The 22,088-nt window shown below is 42.4% G+C and overlaps 1 protein-coding gene across 2 annotated transcripts in view; it reads right to left on the bottom strand.

Annotated features, from left to right (window-relative positions):
• Positions 1–21,494, bottom strand: part of grip2b (glutamate receptor interacting protein 2b) — a 201,657-nt gene extending 180,163 nt beyond the window's left edge. The window contains exon 1 of one of the 2 annotated variants that reach the window (XM_081606782.1): positions 20,959–21,494. In XM_081606782.1, coding sequence (XP_081462908.1) covers positions 20,959–21,013 — 55 coding nt within the window. In that variant the 5' untranslated portion in view covers positions 21,014–21,494. The remainder of the gene's footprint in view (positions 1–20,958) is intronic. The other variant, XM_008408298.3, reaches the window with a different exon arrangement.
• Between the last annotated feature and the right edge of the window lie 594 nt (positions 21,495–22,088).

A 22,088-nucleotide genomic window follows, 5' to 3' on the forward strand; every position in this document is an offset into this window, starting at 1 on the left:
TGTGCGCGGTCCGGTTTGCGCTTTTACCAGGATTTTTTGTTGTTGTTTTGCGTGTTTTCGCTTCTCCGAAACGAACAGATGTTACGTCTGCAGCTCCTCCAGAACGCCGCTCTCCTGGGTAATGTGCACCGAGAAGGCTCCGTTTGTTAAATCTTCTGGATGAGTTACTTCCAGTGGTTTTTAATTCTTCGCAGCCGCGTCCGCAGTGGTTGAGCAGCGGACTGCGCATGTTACGTCTAACTAACTTCTGCGTCGTCATTTATTTCCTCAAGATAAATTACCGGCTCCTCAAATGGATTAACACAACGTTGCATTCTCTTTAGTTTTATCTAGTCTGTAATGGAGACTTGAATTTAACGCGCCATTTCAACCAAAGGTTTTGAATGCGCTTCCTAAGCAGACGCTCCAAAGCGTTATTTAACAATATGAGGTGTTTAATCTATTTTTAACATTGTATTTTCATACGTTTATGCTAGGGCTGCCCAAGTCTAGTTTTCCAGAGCTACCATCTGCAACTTTAGATGCGTTCTTTCTCCATCACACCTGGATCATTGACTCATTATAAGCCTCTACAGAACTGAGTTGCTGCTGATGAGGGAAGTCAACCTTTTGTCTGGGGTGTTTTAGCAGGGATGCACGTAAAAGTTGCAGTCTGGAGGACTGGACCTGGGCACTCCTGATTTGTACCGTCAATGTGGCCCGTTGAGGGAGGCCAATATGCTGAAGTGGCCCTCGGTGAAATTGAGTTTGACACCCTTGTTTTACTGCATATCATTATTCAAGACTCAGTCATAGTTTCTGTACCTCCTCCTGCTTTCATTTTGCTTTTTGTTAAAATCAGAAACAGGTTAGTGTTGCTCCAGTCTCTTAAATTGTCTGAGTAAAACTCCACTTACTCTACAGCTCAATTCTGATTTCTTATAAACCACCTGCATCGTCTTTCAGGACATTAAGCAGGTTTCATCCTGTATCCGGTGGCTCGACGGTTCGAACCCGCCCTCCTGCCATCTGTGTGTCCTTGAGTAAGACGCTTCACCCACCCAGCTGGCTAGTGGTGGTCAGGAAACTCAAATGAAAGGACTGGAGCAAAACTGAACAGCTTCTGACATCAACCAGGAACGTTTTGAGTGGAAGCAACGGTTCAGTCGGTCTGGGTTCAGTCGGTCTGGGTTCAGTCGGTCTGGGTTCAGTCAGTCGGTCTGGGTTCAGTCAGTCGGTCTGGGTTCAGTCAGTCGGTCTGGGTTCAGTCAGTCGGTTTGGGTTCAGTCGGTCTGGGTTCAGTCAGTCGGTCTGGGTTCAGTCAGTCGGTTTGGGTTCAGTCGGTCTGGGTTCAGTTGGTCTGGGTTCAGTGGTCTGGGTTCAGTCGGTCTGGGTTCAGTGGTCTCTGTTCAGTCGGTCTCGGTTCAGTCGGTCTGGGTTCAGTCAGTCGGTCTGGGTTCAGTCGGTCTGGGTTCAGTCAGTCGGTCTGGGTTCAGTCAGTCGGTCTGGGTTCAGTCAGTCGGTTTGGGTTCAGTCGGTCTGGGTTCAGTCAGTCGGTCTGGGTTCAGTCAGTCGGTCTGGGTTCAGTCGGTCTGGGTTCAGTGGTCTCGGTTCAGTCGGTCTGGGTTCAGTGGTCTCGGTTCAGTCGGTCTGGGTTCAGTCAGTCGGTCTGGGTTCAGTCAGTCGGTCTGGGTTCAGTCGGTCTGGGTTCAGTCGGTTTGGGTTCAGTCGGTCTGGGTTCAGTCGGTGTGGGTTCAGTGGTCTGGGTTCAGTCAGTCGGTTTGGGTTCAGTCGGTCTGGGTTCAGTCGTCTGGGTTCAGTCGGTCTGGGTTCAGTTGGTCTGGGTTCAGTGGTCTCGGTTCAGTCGGTCTGGGTTCAGTGGTCTCGGTTCAGTCGGTCTCGGTTCAGTCGGTCTGGGTTCAGTCAGTCGGTCTGGGTTCAGTCGGTCTGGGTTCAGTCGGTGTGGGTTCAGTGGTCTGGGTTCAGTCGGTGTGGGTTCAGTGGTCTGGGTTCAGTCAGTCGGTTTGGGTTCAGTCGGTTTGGGTTCAGTCGGTCTGGGTTCAGTCGGTCTGGGTTCAGTCGGTTTGGGTTCAGTCGGTCTGGGTTCATCCAGACGGATCTGACTTTTCCTGATGGTTTTTACAGCTCTCAGGTCGGACGCACCTTCAAAATAAACTCCATGAAGATTTTCTGTTCCACGAAACAAAACTATCCACAGGAAGAAAGTAAAAGTTAACATAAAAAAATCACAAGTTAACGACTGTGTGGGTTCAGAGCACATTTCTGAACCCACAAAACATATTAAGGTTGTGTTCTGATGCCTATCAGCAGAAAGCTGCCCCTTAAAATGAGACTTTTTAACGACATTAAAAGATTTGCTCTTACATTTATGACTATAAACTTCCATAAACTTCTCCCATCATTTCCTTGGTGAACTTCATCTTTTTTTGCTTTTCCTAATGGATCATTTTGTGACTTCATGATGCAACGAAAGAGCATGTTAACATTCAGTTGTGTCTTTTTTCCTCATTCTTTGTTTATTATGGATCTTTACTGAGTTCTCATTTCTAATATGCTCTCAGCCCACCACAGGCATTACAAATGATCATTTCTCTTATATTCTGTGACATAAATTAAGTTTATATTACTTTAGCAGAACCTTCTGCATACTTTTAGATAAAAAGGTTGATATATATATTTATGTACTTGGTATTTCTAACCTAAACAGGCACCTGAACCTCCACATTTGAAAGCAGGTATAAATGCTGCGCTGGCTCTCACATCCTGTTTTCTCCTTGTATTTGTGTCAGAGGTAAAGGCCAGACTCAGAACACACTGAGAGGAATTTCATCAACAGCTGGACCTTTTTGCAATTCCTCATAAAACTTGTGACATGTTGAATAGACTACCACCTTACTCTTCTGTAGCAGAACAGCAGCCATTTGAGAACATAATAAGGAATTTTATTTAGTTTCTGCTTTTCCTGTCGCTGCTTAATGTCCCATTTTATTGCAGGTGAATGCAAAGCCCTGTGATGGACTGGCAACCCCTTCCTGGGAGAAACCCAACGCTCGGACGCTGTTCCCAGCTACAAGCAACTTTTTAAAACTGTTACATGTTTTAGGTCATTTTAATAGGAGGTTTGGTGACATTGTGGAGCAGAAATGGTGCCGCTTCTTTCATTCACATCAGAAGGTTTGAGTGGATGCTTTGCAGAGGAAAGACTGGAAACTTAACAAGATCTGCTCAGACTATTTTGAAGAGTTTCCCTTTTCTGGTGTCTTTCAAACATTCGGAAAAAGTCCAGACTTGCTGTTCAGTGCAGAGACGTCGGCCTCATTCATTACCCAAAAAGCACCAGTTTACATTCAGTCAGATCGTATTGTCTTCTGATTTGTTTTCAAATCATTAAGTGCATAAAATTTCCTCCTACAGATTAAATACTCACAGCTGAAAAAGTATATTTTCATTTAGACTTTCCTGTTAAATCTTTTAGTGAGAGACATTACAAAAATCTGTATAAGATTATCAATAGTTGAGAATCTATTCAAGTTCTTCCTGCAGGCAATTACTCTAATATGAAACAGACAAAAATATTTTCTAAACCAGCAAGAAATAGTTTATTTATATGCAACTTGAGGCGAGAATATCATGTTTTAACTATCGCTGGGATTTGATTAAATTCACTAATTTCAGGGTTTGTAATTGATTAAACACAGTTAATCAGTTGCAAATTGTATGTTGACAAAATAACCAACATTTTTTAATTCAAAACCATTTTTTGCTGCTAAATTGTTGAATAAATAAACTTATGAGCTCAGCAACAAAGATACTTGTTTTTTAATCTGTTACTTATTCAACCACCTTATTGATGCAAAGTGCGACTGTATCAATTCAGCTCTCAAGTATTTCAGGAACGCCTGATCATTCATGCAGCTTCTTTAAAAATACATTTAGAAATGTATGATTTAGACGCTGACGAAGGTTTTGGAATCATTTGTTTTGCACTGAAAAGGCATTTAGGCTTCAATAGTTTTGGTGATAAATCAGCTACTTCCTGCACAACCTGGACACAATAGTTTTCTCCAGCATTCCCCAACAATCTGGTCAGATCGGAGCAAAAATTAACACCCATTGTTCTCCTTCGTTGTTGTTTGCAGATTCACTTGTGTGCATCAGAAAAACACGAAGGAATTTCTGGCTCTTTATTTTTTCCATTTTGGTAGATACTTTGGTAAAACCCGTCTGTTTTTTAATGCCAATTTATTCATTATCACTGTTTAAAAACATACAAAGTAAATAAAAATCATGACTCTATACCAACGCTAAACTAAGCAGAACTATTGGAAACACTGACAGGTTGATGAAACACGATGGAGTGCAATAGGAGACGAGTATGCAGCTTTAGTATGTTGAAGATGGCAAAGAGATTTAAATAAAAATGGTTTGAATTATTAGATTTGGGCTTTGTCAGGGGCTGCACAGTGGTGCAGTTGGTAGAGCTGTTGCCTTGCAGCAAGAAGGTTCTGGGTTCGATTCCCGGCCCCGGTCTTTCTGCATGGAGTCTCCATGTTCTCCCTGTGCATGGTGGGTTTTCTCCAGGTACTCCGGTTTCCTCCCACAGTCCAAAAACATGACTGTCAGGTTAATTGGCCTCTCTACATTGTCCCTAGGTGTGAGTGTGTGTGTGGATGGTTGTGTGTCTCTGTGTTGCCCTGCGACAGACTGGCGACCTGTCCAGGGTGTATCCCGCCTCTCACCCGGCACGTTAGCTGGAGAGGAACCAGCAACCCTCCCAACCCCACTGAGGGACAAGGGTGTAAAGAAAATGGATGGATGGATTTGGGCTTTGTCAAGCTGTCTGTTGTATCTTATATCTGTATAGATGAAATCTCGATGACCTCATACACAGATAGCAGTGTAAACATACAGACTGTGGCCCAGTGCAGCGTTCAGTTTGACTAATGTTGGATACCAAAGTGGCACCATTTCAAGGTTTATCAAACAACATTTCCATAAACTGTCATGAAGGTTTTGAGGTCACGGTTCTTATGGGACACATTACAGCAGGATCCACTGTGACTTCCTGTTAGCTTCACTCTGCTTCTCCACACTGAGGTTGTGCAGACTGATGGTTATTGCATGTAAATAAATGAATGCTGAAACCCTCAAATCATAAAAATCAAATCTATGCTTTTTAACAAACATTAGTGGACACAATGGATGAGGGGAAAAAGGAAACAAACTCCTGCATAATCACAACTGAGGCCTTTTTATAGGGAAAATTAACTGTGTAATTTTCAGACATGCATATTTATTACATGTTTTTTCCAAACCCTTAACCTTCACACATCCTTCATTTGCTTCACACATTCATTATCATTTATTTAAGCAAGAAAAAAACCATCAATTACCAGTTGGTAACTTGTCATTATTATGCTACCATTTAATTACGATGCTGCACCAGGTTCCTCATTTTTTGAGAGCACTTTGTAGGTGGGTTTATTACAATTCAACACCGAACAGAAGAGAAGCTGAGAGAGAGGGATGCAGGCGCAAAACAAACCACTTTAAGATGGACAAATGTTTTTCAGATAATTAAAAGCATGAGGTGAAAGAAGGACACAGTGATGCATTGTGGATGTTGCAGAACAAAAGCCCGTTTAACACAGCTAAGTATATGAGGGAGCGCTGGGTGGTGCAGAAGGGCATGCGGTAATTTAAATTTGGGATGCAGTGAGGATGAATGAGGAGAGCAGCAGATAAAGCATCCTGCTCAGGACCAGTGATTGTTTCTACAAGCAGATAAAGACAGCAGAGATACAGATTGACAAAGAAGCTACAGATATCTAGATTATGTTGGAGACTAGATTGAATCTGTGTACATGGATAAAATGGAAGAAAAAGAAAAAGGAATTTTGTGCACTGCGTATAAAGTGTGAATACAGAAAAATAGATATATTTTTGTCAAAGCACCAAAGAAAAATAAAAGAGGAGGGAGAATGAGAAGTAAGTCACCTTGCAGCCATGTGGCAGAAGCCAGTCACCCTGAAGTCCTGCGTTTTAATTTGGTCGTGCTCCTTTGTCACGAGTCGGCCTTATTGTTAGCTGTCGCATTACAGGCAGGAGAAGAATGAGGAGGTTGTGAGACTGATAAGTTGATGACCTTAGTGATATGGAAAGGAGGACGCTTCAGTAACCTCCATCCTGCACCAGCAAGTGACTCGGCAATAAAGCAAACGGAGAACAATTACAAAATGTTCTCCTTCACGAGAAAATGTTTGTTCTGCGACTCTGTTTTATAACAGACTGGAGGTTTGCTGCCTGGGTTTTTGCTGCCTGGGTTTTTGCTGCTGGGTTTTTGTTCCCTGGGTTTTTGCTCCCTGGGTTTTTGCTGCCTGGGTTTTTACTGCCTGGGTTTTTGCTCCCTGGGTTTTTGCTGCCTGTGTTTTTGTTCCCTGGGTTTTTGTTCCCTGGGTTTTTGCTGCCTGGGTTTTTGCTGCCTGGGTTTTTGTTGCCTGGGTTTTTGCTCCCTGGGTTTTTGCTCCCTGGGTTTTTGCTGCCTGGGTTTTTGTTGCCTGGGTTTTTGCTGCCTGGGTTTTTGCTCCCTGGGATTTTGCTGCCTGGGTTTTTGCTCCCTGGGTTTTTGCTGTCTGGGTTTTTGCTGTCTGGGTTTTTGCTGCCTGGGTTTTTGCTCCCTGGGTTTTTGCTGCCTGGGTTTTTGCTCCCTGGGTTTTTGCTCCCTGGGTTTTTGCTGCCTGGGTTTTTGCTGCCTGGGTTTTTGCTGCCTGGGTTTTTGCTGCTGGGTTTTTGTTCCCTGGGTTTTTGCTCCCTGGGTTTTTGCTGCCTGGGTTTTTACTGCCTGGGTTTTTGCTCCCTGGGTTTTTGCTGCCTGTGTTTTTGTTCCCTGGGTTTTTGTTCCCTGGGTTTTTGCTGCCTGGGTTTTTGCTGCCTGGGTTTTTGTTGCCTGGGTTTTTGCTCCCTGGGTTTTTGCTCCCTGGGTTTTTGCTGCCTGGGTTTTTGTTGCCTGGGTTTTTGCTGCCTGGGTTTTTGCTGTCTGGGTTTTTGCTGTCTGGGTTTTTGCTGCCTGGGTTTTTGCTCCCTGGGATTTTGCTGCCTGGGTTTTTGCTCCCTGGGTTTTTGCTGTCTGGGTTTTTGCTGTCTGGGTTTTTGCTGCCTGGGTTTTTGCTCCCTGGGATTTTGCTGCCTGGGTTTTTGCTCCCTGGGTTTTTGCTCCCTGGGTTTTTGCTGTCTGGGTTTTTGCTGCCTGGGTTTTTGCTGCCTGTGTTTTTGCTGCCTGTGTTTTTGTTCCCTGGGTTTTTGTTCCCTGGGTTTTTGCTGCCTGGGTTTTTGCTGCCTGGGTTTTTGTTGCCTGGGTTTTTGCTCCCTGGGTTTTTGCTCCCTGGGTTTTTGCTGCCTGTGTTTTTGCTGCCTGTGTTTTTGCTGCCTGTGTTTTTGCTCCCTGGGTTTTTGCTGCCTGGGTTTTTGCTCCCTGGGTTTTTGCTGCCTGGGTTTTTGCTGTCTGGGTTTTTGCTGCCTGTGTTTTTGCTGCCTGGGTTTTTGCTCCCTGGGTTTTTGCTGCCTGGGTTTTTGCTCCCTGGGTTTTTGCTGCCTGGGTTTTTGCTGTCTGGGTTTTTGCTGTCTGGGTTTTTGCTGCCTGGGTTTTTGCTGCCTGGGTTTTTGCTCCCTGGGTTTTTGCTCCCTGGGTTTTTGCTGCCTGGGTTTTTGCTGTCTGGGTTTTTGCTGCCTGGGTTTTTGCTGCCTGTGTTTTTGCTGCCTGTGTTTTTGTTCCCTGGGTTTTTGTTCCCTGGGTTTTTGCTGCCTGGGTTTTTGCTGCCTGGGTTTTTGTTGCCTGGGTTTTTGCTCCCTGGGTTTTTGCTCCCTGGGTTTTTGCTGCCTGTGTTTTTGCTGCCTGTGTTTTTGCTGCCTGGGTTTTTGCTCCCTGGGTTTTTGCTGCCTGGGTTTTTGCTCCCTGGGTTTTTGCTCCCTGGGGTTTTGCTGTCTGGGTTTTTGCTGCCTGGGTTTTTGCTGCCTGTGTTTTTGCTGCCTGTGTTTTTGCTGCCTGTGTTTTTGCTGCCTGGGTTTTTGTTGCCTGTGTTTTTGCTGCCTGTGTTTTTGCTGCCTGGGTTTTTGCTGCCTGGGTTTTTGCTCCCTGGGTTTTTGCTGCCTGGGTTTTTGCTGCCTGGGTTTTTGCTGCCTGGGTTTTTGCTGCCTGGGTTTTTGCTGCCTGGGTTTTTGCTCCCTGGGTTTTTGCTGCCTGGGTTTTTGCTGCCTGGGTTTTTGTTGCCTGGGTTTTTGCTCCCTGGGTTTTTGCTCCCTGGGTTTTTGCTGCCTGTGTTTTTGCTGCCTGTGTTTTTGCTGCCTGTGTTTTTGCTCCCTGGGTTTTTGCTGCCTGGGTTTTTGCTCCCTGGGTTTTTGCTGCCTGGGTTTTTGCTGTCTGGGTTTTTGCTGCCTGTGTTTTTGCTGCCTGGGTTTTTGCTCCCTGGGTTTTTGCTGCCTGGGTTTTTGCTCCCTGGGTTTTTGCTGCCTGGGTTTTTGCTGTCTGGGTTTTTGCTGTCTGGGTTTTTGCTGCCTGGGTTTTTGCTGCCTGGGTTTTTGCTCCCTGGGTTTTTGCTCCCTGGGTTTTTGCTGCCTGGGTTTTTGCTGTCTGGGTTTTTGCTGCCTGGGTTTTTGCTGCCTGTGTTTTTGCTGCCTGTGTTTTTGTTCCCTGGGTTTTTGTTCCCTGGGTTTTTGCTGCCTGGGTTTTTGCTGCCTGGGTTTTTGTTGCCTGGGTTTTTGCTCCCTGGGTTTTTGCTCCCTGGGTTTTTGCTGCCTGTGTTTTTGCTGCCTGTGTTTTTGCTGCCTGGGTTTTTGCTCCCTGGGTTTTTGCTGCCTGGGTTTTTGCTCCCTGGGTTTTTGCTCCCTGGGGTTTTGCTGTCTGGGTTTTTGCTGCCTGGGTTTTTGCTGCCTGTGTTTTTGCTGCCTGTGTTTTTGCTGCCTGTGTTTTTGCTGCCTGGGTTTTTGTTGCCTGTGTTTTTGCTGCCTGTGTTTTTGCTGCCTGGGTTTTTGCTGCCTGTGTTTTTGCTGCCTGTGTTTTTGCTGCCTGTGTTTTTGCTGCCTGGGTTTTTGCTCCCTGGGTTTTTGCTGCCTGGGTTTTTGCTGCCTGGGTTTTTGCTGTCTGGGTTTTTGTTGCCTGGGTTTTTGCTCCCTGGGTTTTTGCTCCCTGGGTTTTTGCTGCCTGTGTTTTTGCTGCCTGGGTTTTTGCTGCCTGGGTTTTTGCTGCCTGGGTTTTTGCTCCCTGGGTTTTTGCTGCCTGGGTTTTTGCTGCCTGTGTTTTTGCTGCCTGGGTTTTTGCTGCCTGGGTTTTTGCTGCTTGGGTTTTTGCTGCCTGGGTTTTTGCTGCCTGTGTTTTTGCTGCCTGGGTTTTTGCTGCCTGGGTTTTTGCTGCTTGGGTTTTTGCTGCCTGGGTTTTTGCTGCCTGTGTTTTTGCTGCCTGGGTCATGTTTTGACAAAACGTTCATTCTGTGATTCATACGTCTCTTGCCCATCGGTAGAAGGTTAATTCCGCTTTGGCAGAGAAAACATTGTTCAGCAAGAATGACTTTGTTTTCAGGGGGGGAAAAGAGAAAACTTACAAACATCCACTGGCTTGTGAGAACCAACAATATGAAGGTAACAGCTGTAAGGGGCTGAAAGATCATGAAACAAATCAGAGCTCAATCACACACAACGTTGCTTCAGTGAGCAATCAACTCAGGACAAGCGCAGCAGATTTTAATCAAGAATGAGGCAAAGGGTCAGTTCCTCTCTTATGTCTTCTGGCCAAGCAAAACCCTAAATTAGAAAAGTTGGTATGGCAGGGAAGTAAAAGTGCAAATTAACTTTGCCGAGGGCGCTGATCAACTCACTTCTGTCTACATTTTGATACAAAGTCAATTGTCCTTCTGGCAAGATTTTAACTCCTTCCCTTATCACTAATCCTGTTTCTGTGCTCATGTAGCAGAGGGATCTGTTTTTCGGATCTCGGGTCTAAAATGTGCTTTCTGCAGATTTTTGTGGTCCGCCTCTTGAAGCCGTGACCTTTGGCGTGTGCTGAAACTGTTCACAACTCGTTTTCCTCAACAACAGGTAGAATGAACTCTCTCATCCCGGGGTCAGCATGCTTTAAATGGAGAAGTCTGAGTATCTTGGAGACGGATATCAGGCTGGTTTGATGAATCAGGCCTTTTCTGTAATAATGAAGACGTTGCTAATTTCTCAGCCTGAGAGACAGAGGAGGGGAGGGGAGCATCACTCGTCCATAAAAATGAGGCATAGATTGAACATTTGATTTGGAAAACTCCTGGAATCTTCAGATTGAAAGTTTTCTGGGATTGATTGATTCCACACTGTAAAACATTTGAGCCACAGGTAGTTGTGTCTGTTGTCTTTAAGTCAAATAAGTTTATAGTTTTAGATTCTGAACCTAAACGTGTGAGTTTGTGAAAGATACATTTACAGTAGTGAGCTGTGTCAACTTTTTATTCATTTTGTCAAACTTAAAAAAGTCGAATAAACCAGAGTATTTAGGTTAGCAGTAAATTCATGCAAGAATTTAAATGATTATAAAGTAAAATAAGTAATTATTTTAACTTAATATTAGAGAAATGTGGCTCTCTAACGAGGTGAGGCCTTTTATTGCATATTGGGAAATAATTATTTAGTTTAAATTGCAGCAATAAGTTAAAATTCAAGATTAGACAACTTGTCTCTTATTGTTAAATTAACTTTATGAACTTTAATTTCTTAATTAAAACCAAAATAATTTCCTTAAACTGTTGACTTAAACTGCATGTTCAAGGCAACAAACAGGTGGACTTTCATTTTCAAGTTAAATCACCTTCAAGTGTTTTACAGTGCAGAGCTTTTTATCTCTGTAGTAGTTTTGGACTACGCTGTTTTAATAATTTGAGACTGAAATTATAGCTATAAGTGATAAAAGGGAAAAAAGATTCAGTGCCATCTGAGAGACTGGAAGTTAGAGGAGGTGTTCAGCTGAATTATCTGCATAGCAGACAAAATTTATACCTAAAATGTTTAAATATTGAAACGTAAGGTGAGAAACAAGCTGCAGAGACTGAGGAGAGCTTTCTCCTTAATTACTGCATTAGCATTCAGACAAACTTTAACGGGGAGTCGAAGGAGGAAAACGTCTTTGCATCTGATTTTGTTTGTCTGGCTGTGAAGAGTCGCTGCAGGCTCCTATTTTTTAACTGGAGGTTAGTAATGGTTGCACCTTAACTTCTCTTCCAATGGCAACAGCTTTATTTATTATTATTTTTTTAGCTATTCTAATATTTTTAGCTCATTGTTGGCTGAAAAGAGGTGACCAGTGAAAACTAAGGGGCAGATTTGGGATCCGTCTGTATGTAATAGAAATGGCCATTAAATTTAATTAAACTTCTCCAGCTGTTTGTGACGGGAATTACATGGAATGCTTTCAAGAAAGGCTAAAAGATGTAAAGAGAGTTACTCACTGGCTTGCGATTATTTATACGTTTGTAATGAACTATTGAAGAAAGACCTGCAGAACATGCTGTTACAAATGTACCTTTGTGTGAAACAGAATCTTCATAATGTCTTGTTATGTGGTCCTAAACCGAACAAATGAACGTGAGGCTTATATTAAATAAGGATGCAGCAAAACAAAAATGGAAATAAAAAAAGGATAATAAAACGTTAACATGGAAATCAAAAGAAAAGTATTTCAGATGATGTGAATATAAAACAAAGTGAGCTGCCACAGGAGAGAAATGCTGCATAAATGAAGAGATTAAGACAAAACAAAACAACTACAGGCAAACAGATAAGATGTAAGAGGGAACAACACATGATAAGACTTGAAAGGAGAAGAAGAGGTGGTTAGATGATAAAAGAAAAACGGAAAGAGAAAAGCATCAAACCAAAGGATACTGTGACAGAGAGGGAGGCTGAGGCGGTTAGGATGAAGATGAGGAGGGAAGAGAGGAGGGTTAGTTATATTTTCCTATTTTTTTCTGTGCATGAGTCATCATCAGATCCTATTATGACTGAAGCAGCGTTACTGCCCTCGCCCACTGCTAACCTACGGCTACATGCCTTCTACATGCACAGCAAACACACACACACTGACTGCCGCAGCTATTTTCATGAGGACGCAGAAAAGAGTCTGTGAAAGTACAGTGACAAGATTACAATATAGATACACTTACAACAAATCAGATTAGATTAAATGAGCTCTTAAACGCTCACAGTACTGGAGCCGTGTGAAACTAAACAGTCAGACGAAATGGTAATGCTGAAGCTAGAAAAAAAAGATCATCAAAATAATACTTTGCATGTTTGAAATGCACAATAACTCATTATTTGTGTCTCTGGACTATAATACTTAGGAATCACATATTTAAATTAAGTATAAGCAAATTAAAAGCTTTGATAAAGAAAGTAAATGTGGTGATAAATCCAATCTTATTGAGATGAAAACCCATTAAATGCTAAGAAATGGCATTGGGTCACGAAAAGGCAACGTTCACACAGCAGGTCTTGATGCTCAATTCAGATTTTTTTCTGTTTTAATTTATACTACTAATTAAATGCGGCTGCAATCGGATTTCTGTGTGAACAGTTTATTACCCCGGATGTGCTGAAGAAGAACGTAGACGTCACACTGGACACATGTCCAGTTTATATGGAAGCGACATAAACAGGATTATTTTTTGGGCGGTGAAACAATCGGAATCAGGTCCGATGAAAAAGTCAGATATCGGTCGTATATAGACAAAAAAGGCGGATTTGCCTGCAGAGTGAGCCTATGATGTGGCTAATTTTTAATTAGCAGAAAATGAGTTTGACCACAGCTGCCAAAAATGGGACCGGCACCGATCTTAGCTGACAAGTTGGTGGCAACTGGGTTGGGATATAAAAACATTTTGATGTAAAATATTGGAAACATATTGACACATGAAGCTTATTTCTGGTAACATAACAAGACTTTAAACCTATTTCAGCTTATTTTCATATGTTTTTCCACAGTCTGGTGGATAATCACTATTTTAAAAAAATGCCTTTGACTCCACATCCTGTAACAGGAAATTTATGGATGAAAGCCGCCGTCCAAATGCTGCCACTCTGAAACAGGGAGCAGTGGGACAAACATGATGAAACCCTGCGCCTCAGGCTACTGCCACATGGCCGATGCTGTCAGCTGCACGTTCAGCTGGTTTCAGGAAGAATTCACCTTTTGTTGAACAGCCTCTTAGTATATATCAACTAATATTGTATTTTGCACCTAGAAATCAGAGACGATTTGTAAGTTCTATCTCATCTAGTAAAAAAAAAAAGACAAATCAAACCATTAAGAGCAGCCGCCTCGAGGCATTGCTGTCAAGATTTCTCCAGTAGTCTGAACTCTCCTGCAGGAGTAAACAGGATCTGGTGCTTCAAACTGAGCTGATAAATGATGAAATGCATCCATGAATCTCTGACAAGCACAAACATCCCCATGTATAGAAAACCTCTCACTGACTGTTGCATCACAACCTTTACTTTTATTTCACTCAAATAGTTTAAATCCTCTTGCCTTCTTGTCCTGTGTGTCATATAATACAGCTGGTGCCACACCGTAAACTAGCCAAAGCAATGCAATACAATACAATACAATACAATACAATACAATACAATACAATACAATTAGATAGCTCATGTGCAAGAGAAATCTGGGACCAGGGAGTTATAGTTAAATTGAATGATGATACCGCTAACAGTCTGTGATGAATGATTTTCAAAATAAGGTTGTCCTCTAAGGTGCAGAATTAATTTCCAATTAAAAGCAGATATTGAGTGTGGATGTAGAATCACGTTAACCCTGTATAATCAATGAGATTTAAAGCGTTTATTTAATATTATCCAGTTTTATCTGTATGAACTATTTTCACAGAATCGGTTTCATATCAATACTGCAGTAATTTCCTGAAAGTTGCATATCTTCCTTCGCTGCTAACACTGAAAGTGAAGCAGAATAAAATCTAAACACAGATTGTTGTAACCATCCATTTTCTTGCACCCTTGTCCCTCAGTGGGGTCGGGAGGGTTGCTGGTGCCTCTCCAGCTAACGTGCTGGGTGAGAGGCGGGTTACACCCTGGACAGGTTGCTGGTCTGTCACAGGGCAACACAGAGACACAGAACCATGCACACACACACCTAGGGACAATTTAGAGAGGCCAATTAACCTTACAGTCATGTTTTTGGACTGTGGGACATGCAAACTCCATGCAGAAAGACCGGGGCCGGGAATCGAACCCAAAACCTTCTTGCTGCAAGGCAACAGCTCTACCAACTGCGCCACTGTGCAGCCCTTGTTGTAACCAAATTCTTTTAATCAATTAGTTTGCAAAACTAAATAAATTATTACAATTAATTTCAAGAGTCTTCCTAATTAAAAAAAACATTTACTCAAAAGTACCAAGATCAGAAATGCAGCTACTTATATTTACTATATAGAACAGGCAGTTATTAAAACAGCATAAAATAAAAGTATTAACATAGTAACATTGAAGAAAATTAAATATGCTTCTTTTTGCAGTTGAAATAATTTCAATCATTTCATTTTCAATCATTTTAAATCGTTTTCATCGCTTAAAGAAGAACACAATTAAAAAGGACTCACACTAAAAAGGTGTGTTAAATCTGAACAATTAACTTCACAACAAGCAATTCTCTAAAATATTACTAATATATCTCAAATATTTTCTCAAAGTAGCAATGTGAGGTAAATATCAGAGATTACGTAATAATTGTACAAGAGAAAACCACAGACTGGCTTTTAGTAATTGTGACTCATTTTATTCTTGTTTTTATGACTGTTCAGCACTTTAAGAGATTTTAAACAGCATAACAAATAAAATGTATTATTATTGTTGTAGCAGCCTGACAGGGAATGGCCTCCACTGTAACGACTCATGGGACTATTTTTACGACGTCGCCGTGTTGCTGCAGGGTTTACAATTAAAGCAGTTATTGTTATTTGCCATGTAGACACAAAGATGTCCAGCCTGTGTTTGGCCAGCGCTCCACCACCACGAGCGAAATTAATTGGGCCCTCGTTGCTGCTTCAGCTGTGGTTCAAAGTTAATAAGGCTGCAATTCTGAAGCTGCAGGAACACTGGATTTGTACTTTGACATAAAATTTCTGATTCCTTTCTATTGCTGTGTTTGCCCCAAGGTGAGGAAGGCAAGGAAAAAAGAGATTCTGACAGCTTTAGTAGAAACAGACTAACACAGATATTCACAGATATTCACAAAATACAACATACATGTGCTTATTGATAAAAAAATTATATAAATACAAAATGGTAAGAAAGAAATACTACTAAATCAAGGAGCAACTCACAAACCGTAACGCCAATTCAAAGTGTCATGTAAAACATTAAAATCATGAGAGTAAGTACTAGAGATGTGCCGATCAGGTTTTTTCCTGCCGATTCCGATCACCCATTAGAGCCGATCACTGATACTGAACACCGATTCCGATCACATAATTATTATTTTTTTAATCATAAGCACTACGGTTACATTATGTGGAAAAAAGAACCATGAATTCACCTTAATTTAGACAAAAACTTGTTTTTAATAACGTTTTCCAAGAAGAAAACTAAACAAAACAGACATTGTGCAAATTGTCCTGCTATCAATAAAACTATCTTTAACAGACTGATAACATATGAAGGCTCTGAAGAGGCTAAATAATGTAAAGAGCCAAAATAAAACCTCTCAACATTGCCAAAAAGATTCAAGTATAAAACTTAACATTCAAAGGCAAATACAGGATCCATTACAATAAACAATCCTGAGTTACTGAATGAAAACTTCCTGTTAGCATGGCGGCTAGCTGATTACTGCTAGCTCTGAGTGGCTGTTTCTGACTGAGTGGAGTAATTATGCAGATCAGGGAGGAGATCGATTATTTTTTTAGAGATTATCTGTCTCATGTTAGGACAGCGAAAGTTTTAATACGTATGTAAAATAAATTTTAGATGCTGCAGCTTTAAGCAGAGGTTCGGTGTGAGAGTCACTACCAGGTGGAGCAGAAGCGGCGCTCCGTCTGTGAAATATTACTACCTGTAGCGTAGCAGCAGTTCAACAGCGAGAGCAGAACCAGCGTCTTACATCGCAGCTCCAAGACTTAAATAATTTTGCGGGTTATTTGTTTAGCTTTCTGACCGTCATGCTAATCCGGGTGAGTGTTTGTAGCTGTGCGCTGCTTTACCTGCTATCTGATCCTCCGTATGTCTTTTTACTGCAGTGAGCCTCGATGTAGCCAAACTCCATCAAGTATGGCATTGTTTTTATGTCTATTAGCTTCGTTGTGTTGATGCATTTTGACGTGCTTCAATTTTCCGCCGTAACACGCAAACTTTCCTGTAAAATGTCCTGCTGATGTTTCCAGCAGCACCTCAGGCTGAGTTTTCTTTGTGACTCTTATCAACCTCCTGCTTTCCTAATATCATGTCTTTCCTAACACCACAATGCACTTCTGATCCGTCTTTGATGGCAGCTCTACACATATTAAAGTGTTTTAATGCTGGAGCTAAGCCACATAGTCTTGCTCTCTCTTAACAAGCACATTATTTGATCTTCTAGTCTCCTGATTAATGGGATCTCCTCTCAGTTGATAAGCAGAAGAAACCAGCCTTTCTATCTTTCCCCTTCAAGCTGCTCCCTGCTTCATCTTTTCATGACTCTCTTTCTGCCTCTTTTCATTTGCATTTTCATCGTTATCTTTTTTTTACTCCTTTATTTTCACCTCATCTTAACGCAGATCACAGACATTGTTATTATTTGCACCCTTAGATTTATCCCTGTATCTCACTGCCTCTTCTCTCCTTGGTACAAACAAACATCATTCATGCTGCATTTCTTACCCTTTATCTCTCCTTCAATGAGACGTTCAGATCAAACAATTCCAATCAATCAACTATAACAAAAATGTCTTCTGGTGAAAACTTGCTCTGAATTTCATTAAAGCTAAAGATCAAGGTTAGAAGTTGCCTGTCTTGTTGGATAGAGGAAGAAGAATCAGTGTATGCAGCCCTGACCTGACATCTTCTCGTGTTTATCCAGCATGATGGACGTGATGCTGCGTATTTATGCCAGTTCATTTTGCACAATGACACTCCTAATAATATTTTGCTCATCCTTAATGCATGCCAAGTGAAGATCTTCTGCATATCTGCCATGGATTTCTTGAAAAAGCAGAGGCAGTTCTGCTGCTATAAATGTCCCCATAAAAATGAAAGACTGGACAATAACAGGCATTGATCCATAAGTTGGTGGTCAGTGGACAGCAACTTTTCAGCTTCTTGCACAGCCGTGTTTTATTTGCACCTTTCTCTAACACTCACAAACACACACTGGCACAGATTTTGCCCTTCTGCTAAAATTTAAACACCCACTATATCTTTCTGACACTCACACTAGTAGCTTTGGCTAAAAAAAAAGGATTGCCAATGGCAATATTGTCATCCATCCAAATTATTTCAAAGCCTATGCAAATTTCTGTAAGTCCCTCTCATTCAAACATTTAAGGAATATAGTTTAAAACTGTGGAGCATGCCAATAGATGGAAAATAAAAACCTGAGTCCTGGAGTGTGCAGGAGCAGGAGTCATGAACTAATCTACACCACATGTCTCCATATCGGCTTTAACTGCTTATCCTATCAGGGCCACAGGGAACGAGAGGTGGAGAACACCTGGGCAGGTCACCAGGCTACCTCAGGTCAACCCAGAGAGGCAGAGGACAAACTGCCGTGAATGTGACTCTGAGGGCAATTTGAAGAAAATGTTTTTGGACTGTGGAGCAGGTTGGAGCACCTGGAGACAGACCTGGCCCGTTTAATGTTTTTTAATATAAATACACATTTATGTAGCTTTTCATATAAAATAACCATGTTTACAAAATGCTAGTTATGCTCAGATTCACATAAACATTCGCTCATACATTTCAGAAATCCATCCATCCATTTTCTTTCACCCTTGTCCCTCAGTGGGGTCAGGAGGTTTGCTGGTGCCTCTCCAGCTAACGTTGTGGGTGAGAGGCGGGGTCACCTGGACAGGTTGCCAGTCTGTCGCAGGGCAACACAGAGACACACAGGACACACAACCACACACACACCTAGGAACAATTTAGAGTGGCCAATTAACCTGACAGTCATGTTTTTGGACTGTGGGAGGAAACCGGAGTACCCGGAGAAAACATGGAGACTCCATGCAGAAAGACCGGGGCTGGGAATCGAACCCAGAACCTTCTTGCTGCAAGGCAACAGCTCTACCAACTGCGCCACTGTGCAGCCCCCATTTCAGAAATCCAAGAATCTAATGTTTCCAATATCTGAAGTCTTAAAATGCAAAATCAGCCCAACCAAGTAAGAGTAACAATAGTTCATAAAAGTCAAAGTAAATCCAGTAAAACTAATCCCAGTAAATGTAACCAGTATTACCCACCTCTGAATGCAAACAAACAAATGTAACCTGTTCTTATTAATCAGTTAATCAAGCTTAGTGTGATAAACTGGCATGGATTACCTAGTCATCATTTAGCTAACATCATCCCACTGATGTATTTATTTTACAAGCCATTTTCTGTTTCACCCCTTTTTTGTTGTCTGTCTTTACATCCAGTTGGTTAACTGATGAGCTCCCAATGGACTGAACATCCTTTCATCTCCACTGATTTGGAGGGAATGTTACATTTTCACTTCTAACCCATCCTAAGCAGAGAAGTCTTTTAAACGATTTCAGCTTCACAGGATTCATTTACCTGAAGATGAATCCCAGTGAGGACCTGTACAGTAAATTAAGCCTTCATCCATTCATCTGGAAGCCAGAAGTCTCTAAACTGTTTGTTTTATCTGTGGATAATGGCTGACCAAGAACAAAGACTCTCAGCTTTAGTAGGATCTACCACACCCAGAAGAAGCCAAAGTGAAGGGTGTGCAGTGACAGTCCACAGCGAAGAAGAAGAATGCAAGGGATTCAAAGCCTGGACTGAATTCTCTAAGGAGATGAATAAAATGTGCAAAATCATGTGAGGCTGCAAAACTGCTTATCAACTGCCTGGAGAAACTGCTCTCTCTCTCACAGCATAAAGACCCCGCTCTGCAGTAAAGGTATCAGTCAGCATGTGATGGGGGTTTTTTCTAGTTTTTGGGAGGTCTTCTATGGTATGTTATCAAAAATGTCTCCAATGTGTGCCATATGACAGGTGGAAGTAGATTAAGAGGGATTTAATGAACATCCATGGTGATTTAGTGATTAATGATTCAGGTGGCTGTGCATCACGGCTCTGGGAAGAAAATAATGACCCGCCTTCCAAGTGTGCAGGATGAGTGTAAGTGCAGGTAAAGACCTATTTGGTAAGGATTGGTTGGCTGCGCTCTGCTGCACATCAGCTGCCAAACACACAAGAATATGTTGCTTTCTTAGAAAATGATGAAGATGTACAATCTGTACAGTCCATATTCCAGCCATGGAGCGTTTCCCTTCAGAGGATAGCAACATTATCACTGTCTTCACAATGAATGAGTGTTGAACAATTTTCTCCAGCCATATCCTTACTTACTGTGTGGAGGTCAGTTATCTCATGATAGTAATGTGACACTGTTAAACTCAGGATAACTTTGAGGTTATGGTTCTGAAGTAAATTATCACGTTGCACTGATAAGATGAATAAATAAAGATAATAAGCAGCATATTGCTGGTTAGTACAGTTTGTCGTTGGATTGACCAGTAATACATTAGCAAAAAAAAGAGATTATGTAAGATTTTCTAAGCTTAGAAAATCTTAGAAAGCTTTGCACACTCACAAGGGAGAGTTCTGGAATCTGTCATTTATTTTATCATCTCTAGTTGTAAATTTAAAAAAATAGAAACATGGAGCCAAACTGGTTTGTTCTACAACAAACTGAGATTCTTTAAAACATTGAATGTGCATCACAGAAAAACAAAAGGCAGTAATGCAAACACTTATTTAGTCTAACTACTTTTAAACACTAAAATTGAGGCAGGTGTGATTCCAAGTTTCCTTGAAGTTTTTTTATTTTTATTTTTTAACATGGTCCTGTACATTAGATGTGAATGTTTAGTTACATCGATGACTTGGAGAATCAATAGCAGAGTTTTTACCAACTGAATCAAACTGTCTTTCATGACATGCTCAACTCAATCCAAGCTGTTGGGGAACTCGCAGTGACCTGGGTGAGCTATTGAAGGAAAACTCTTTCCCATGGTTATGTCAATATCAATCTGTTTTAGCCACATGCATGTGACACCAAGCTGTTTTCTCATTTGCACATTCACAAATTAGCACCATCACGCTCACGTGCACACTGTAGCTGACCAACATCCATTCTGTCCGCCTCCCCCTGTGTTCACGCTGCAGGGCCAACAAGCAGACTGCGTGCGTGTGCGGGCGTCTTTTACACAAGCATACACACTGGCACACGCACGCACAGCCACCATGACCTGCCAGCATCTGTAGCCTCGCGCCATCTCTGCTGAAACGGCGGAACAAACCCGGGCTGACACGTGTGCGCACTGCGCGCGGCTACAACAGACCGTGCGCGACAGTGCACGCGCTCAAAGAGAAGTCACAACACTCACAGACAATCGTTTTCTCTCACACACCAACACACACGCACGGTCCCAAAGCTGCAGGTGCTTTTTTCAGTCAGAAGCACAGACTGCGCGCGCAAACAATGACCGCGCGCGGCGCGCACGCACACTTCCAGTGATGCAGAAAAGTCTGGACACATGAAGCAGAAAGCGCAAAGATTCAAAGTGACTCCGGAAACAAGCTGCTGTTCACGTCTCAGCGCAGATCTTAAAACCTCACGTCATCCGCGCGCAAACGCGCGCCGCAACACGCGCCCGCATCCAAAGACGCTGACGCCGACACAGCGCGCATTCATTAGTTTGGCTTTCCTACCTTCCTCGTGCATCCGTTGCAGGCAAAAAGTGAGGTTCCGCCGCCAACCCGGCATGCTGCTTAGGAGCAGGAGAGGTCGAGCTGCTGAAGATGAAGGGGATTAAAACCTGGAGGCGATGAAGAGGAGGGATGGTGATGATGAAGGGGGGTAGATCCTGACCAGAGGAGACGGTGGCGGGAAGCAAAAAGCAAACTCAGTTCATTTAACCTGAATATTCCTTCCTCTTCTTCCTTTTTGTCGTTTCCTCCGGTTTGTTGGTGTTAGCGGGGAGTAGCTGCTGCTCTCTCCAGTAAGACCTCGCTGACAGTTTGTGTGACAGTCGGTCCCGCTGCGGCACCAAAGCTCCCTCTACCTCAGTTACTCCCTCTCACTCTGAGACCATGCACTTTTTTTTCTTTAATTCACTCTTTTCGTCTCTCCGTATTCTGCCTCTCACTCTTTTGTAAAGCCGGTTTAGCTCCCTTTTAAATGTCCTCCCTCTCCCCAGCCATCTATGTCCCTTCCCCCCATTCCACTTTTTCTTCTAGCCAATCTCACTCTGGCGAGTCAGTCATAAATTGGTGGGGGGTTTTCTTTCCATCTCAGTCTAACTCTTCTTTAGTTCTCAAAGTTCTGATGATGTCACTTGTGTCAAGAAAACTTCTAGAGTGAGGCATACAAAGTTCAGTAAAACTGCACAAAAACGAACAATCAGCTCTTCAGACAGTATCAGGTAAAAGATTTTTTTTAAACTAAAAGCAGCTGCAGTGAAGAGTAATAAAAAGATAATAATTTGACAGATCATTCCAGTTCTCCTGCTCCCAGGTTGAAGATCTACTGGTTATTAGCTACGGCCATGGTTTTATTTAAAGGGAGTGAATGTAAAAGTGACTTTTTTGAGCTTCATATCAAGTTATTAGTTTATTCCCTCATCAAAAATATACCCGGAGTTCTGCTGTGATTCTTTCATGCATATTTAAAAAGTCTTTCCTGTGGCAGCCATTCAGGGCTCCGTCTGGCTGATGCTTGCATAAAGCTCCTCCCACGCAGCACCAGGCTCCTTCAGACTAGTGGCAACATCAGTTAACAACAGCTGGTGGAACTGCAAGTCTGCTGCACTCATCATATGAACTACATCTCAGTGCAGAGC

Source organism: Poecilia reticulata, chromosome 5 (assembly GCF_904066995.2).
Source record: "Poecilia reticulata chromosome 5, P_reticulata-male-v2, whole genome shotgun sequence".
Lineage (NCBI taxonomy): Eukaryota > Metazoa > Chordata > Actinopteri > Cyprinodontiformes > Poeciliidae > Poecilia > Poecilia reticulata.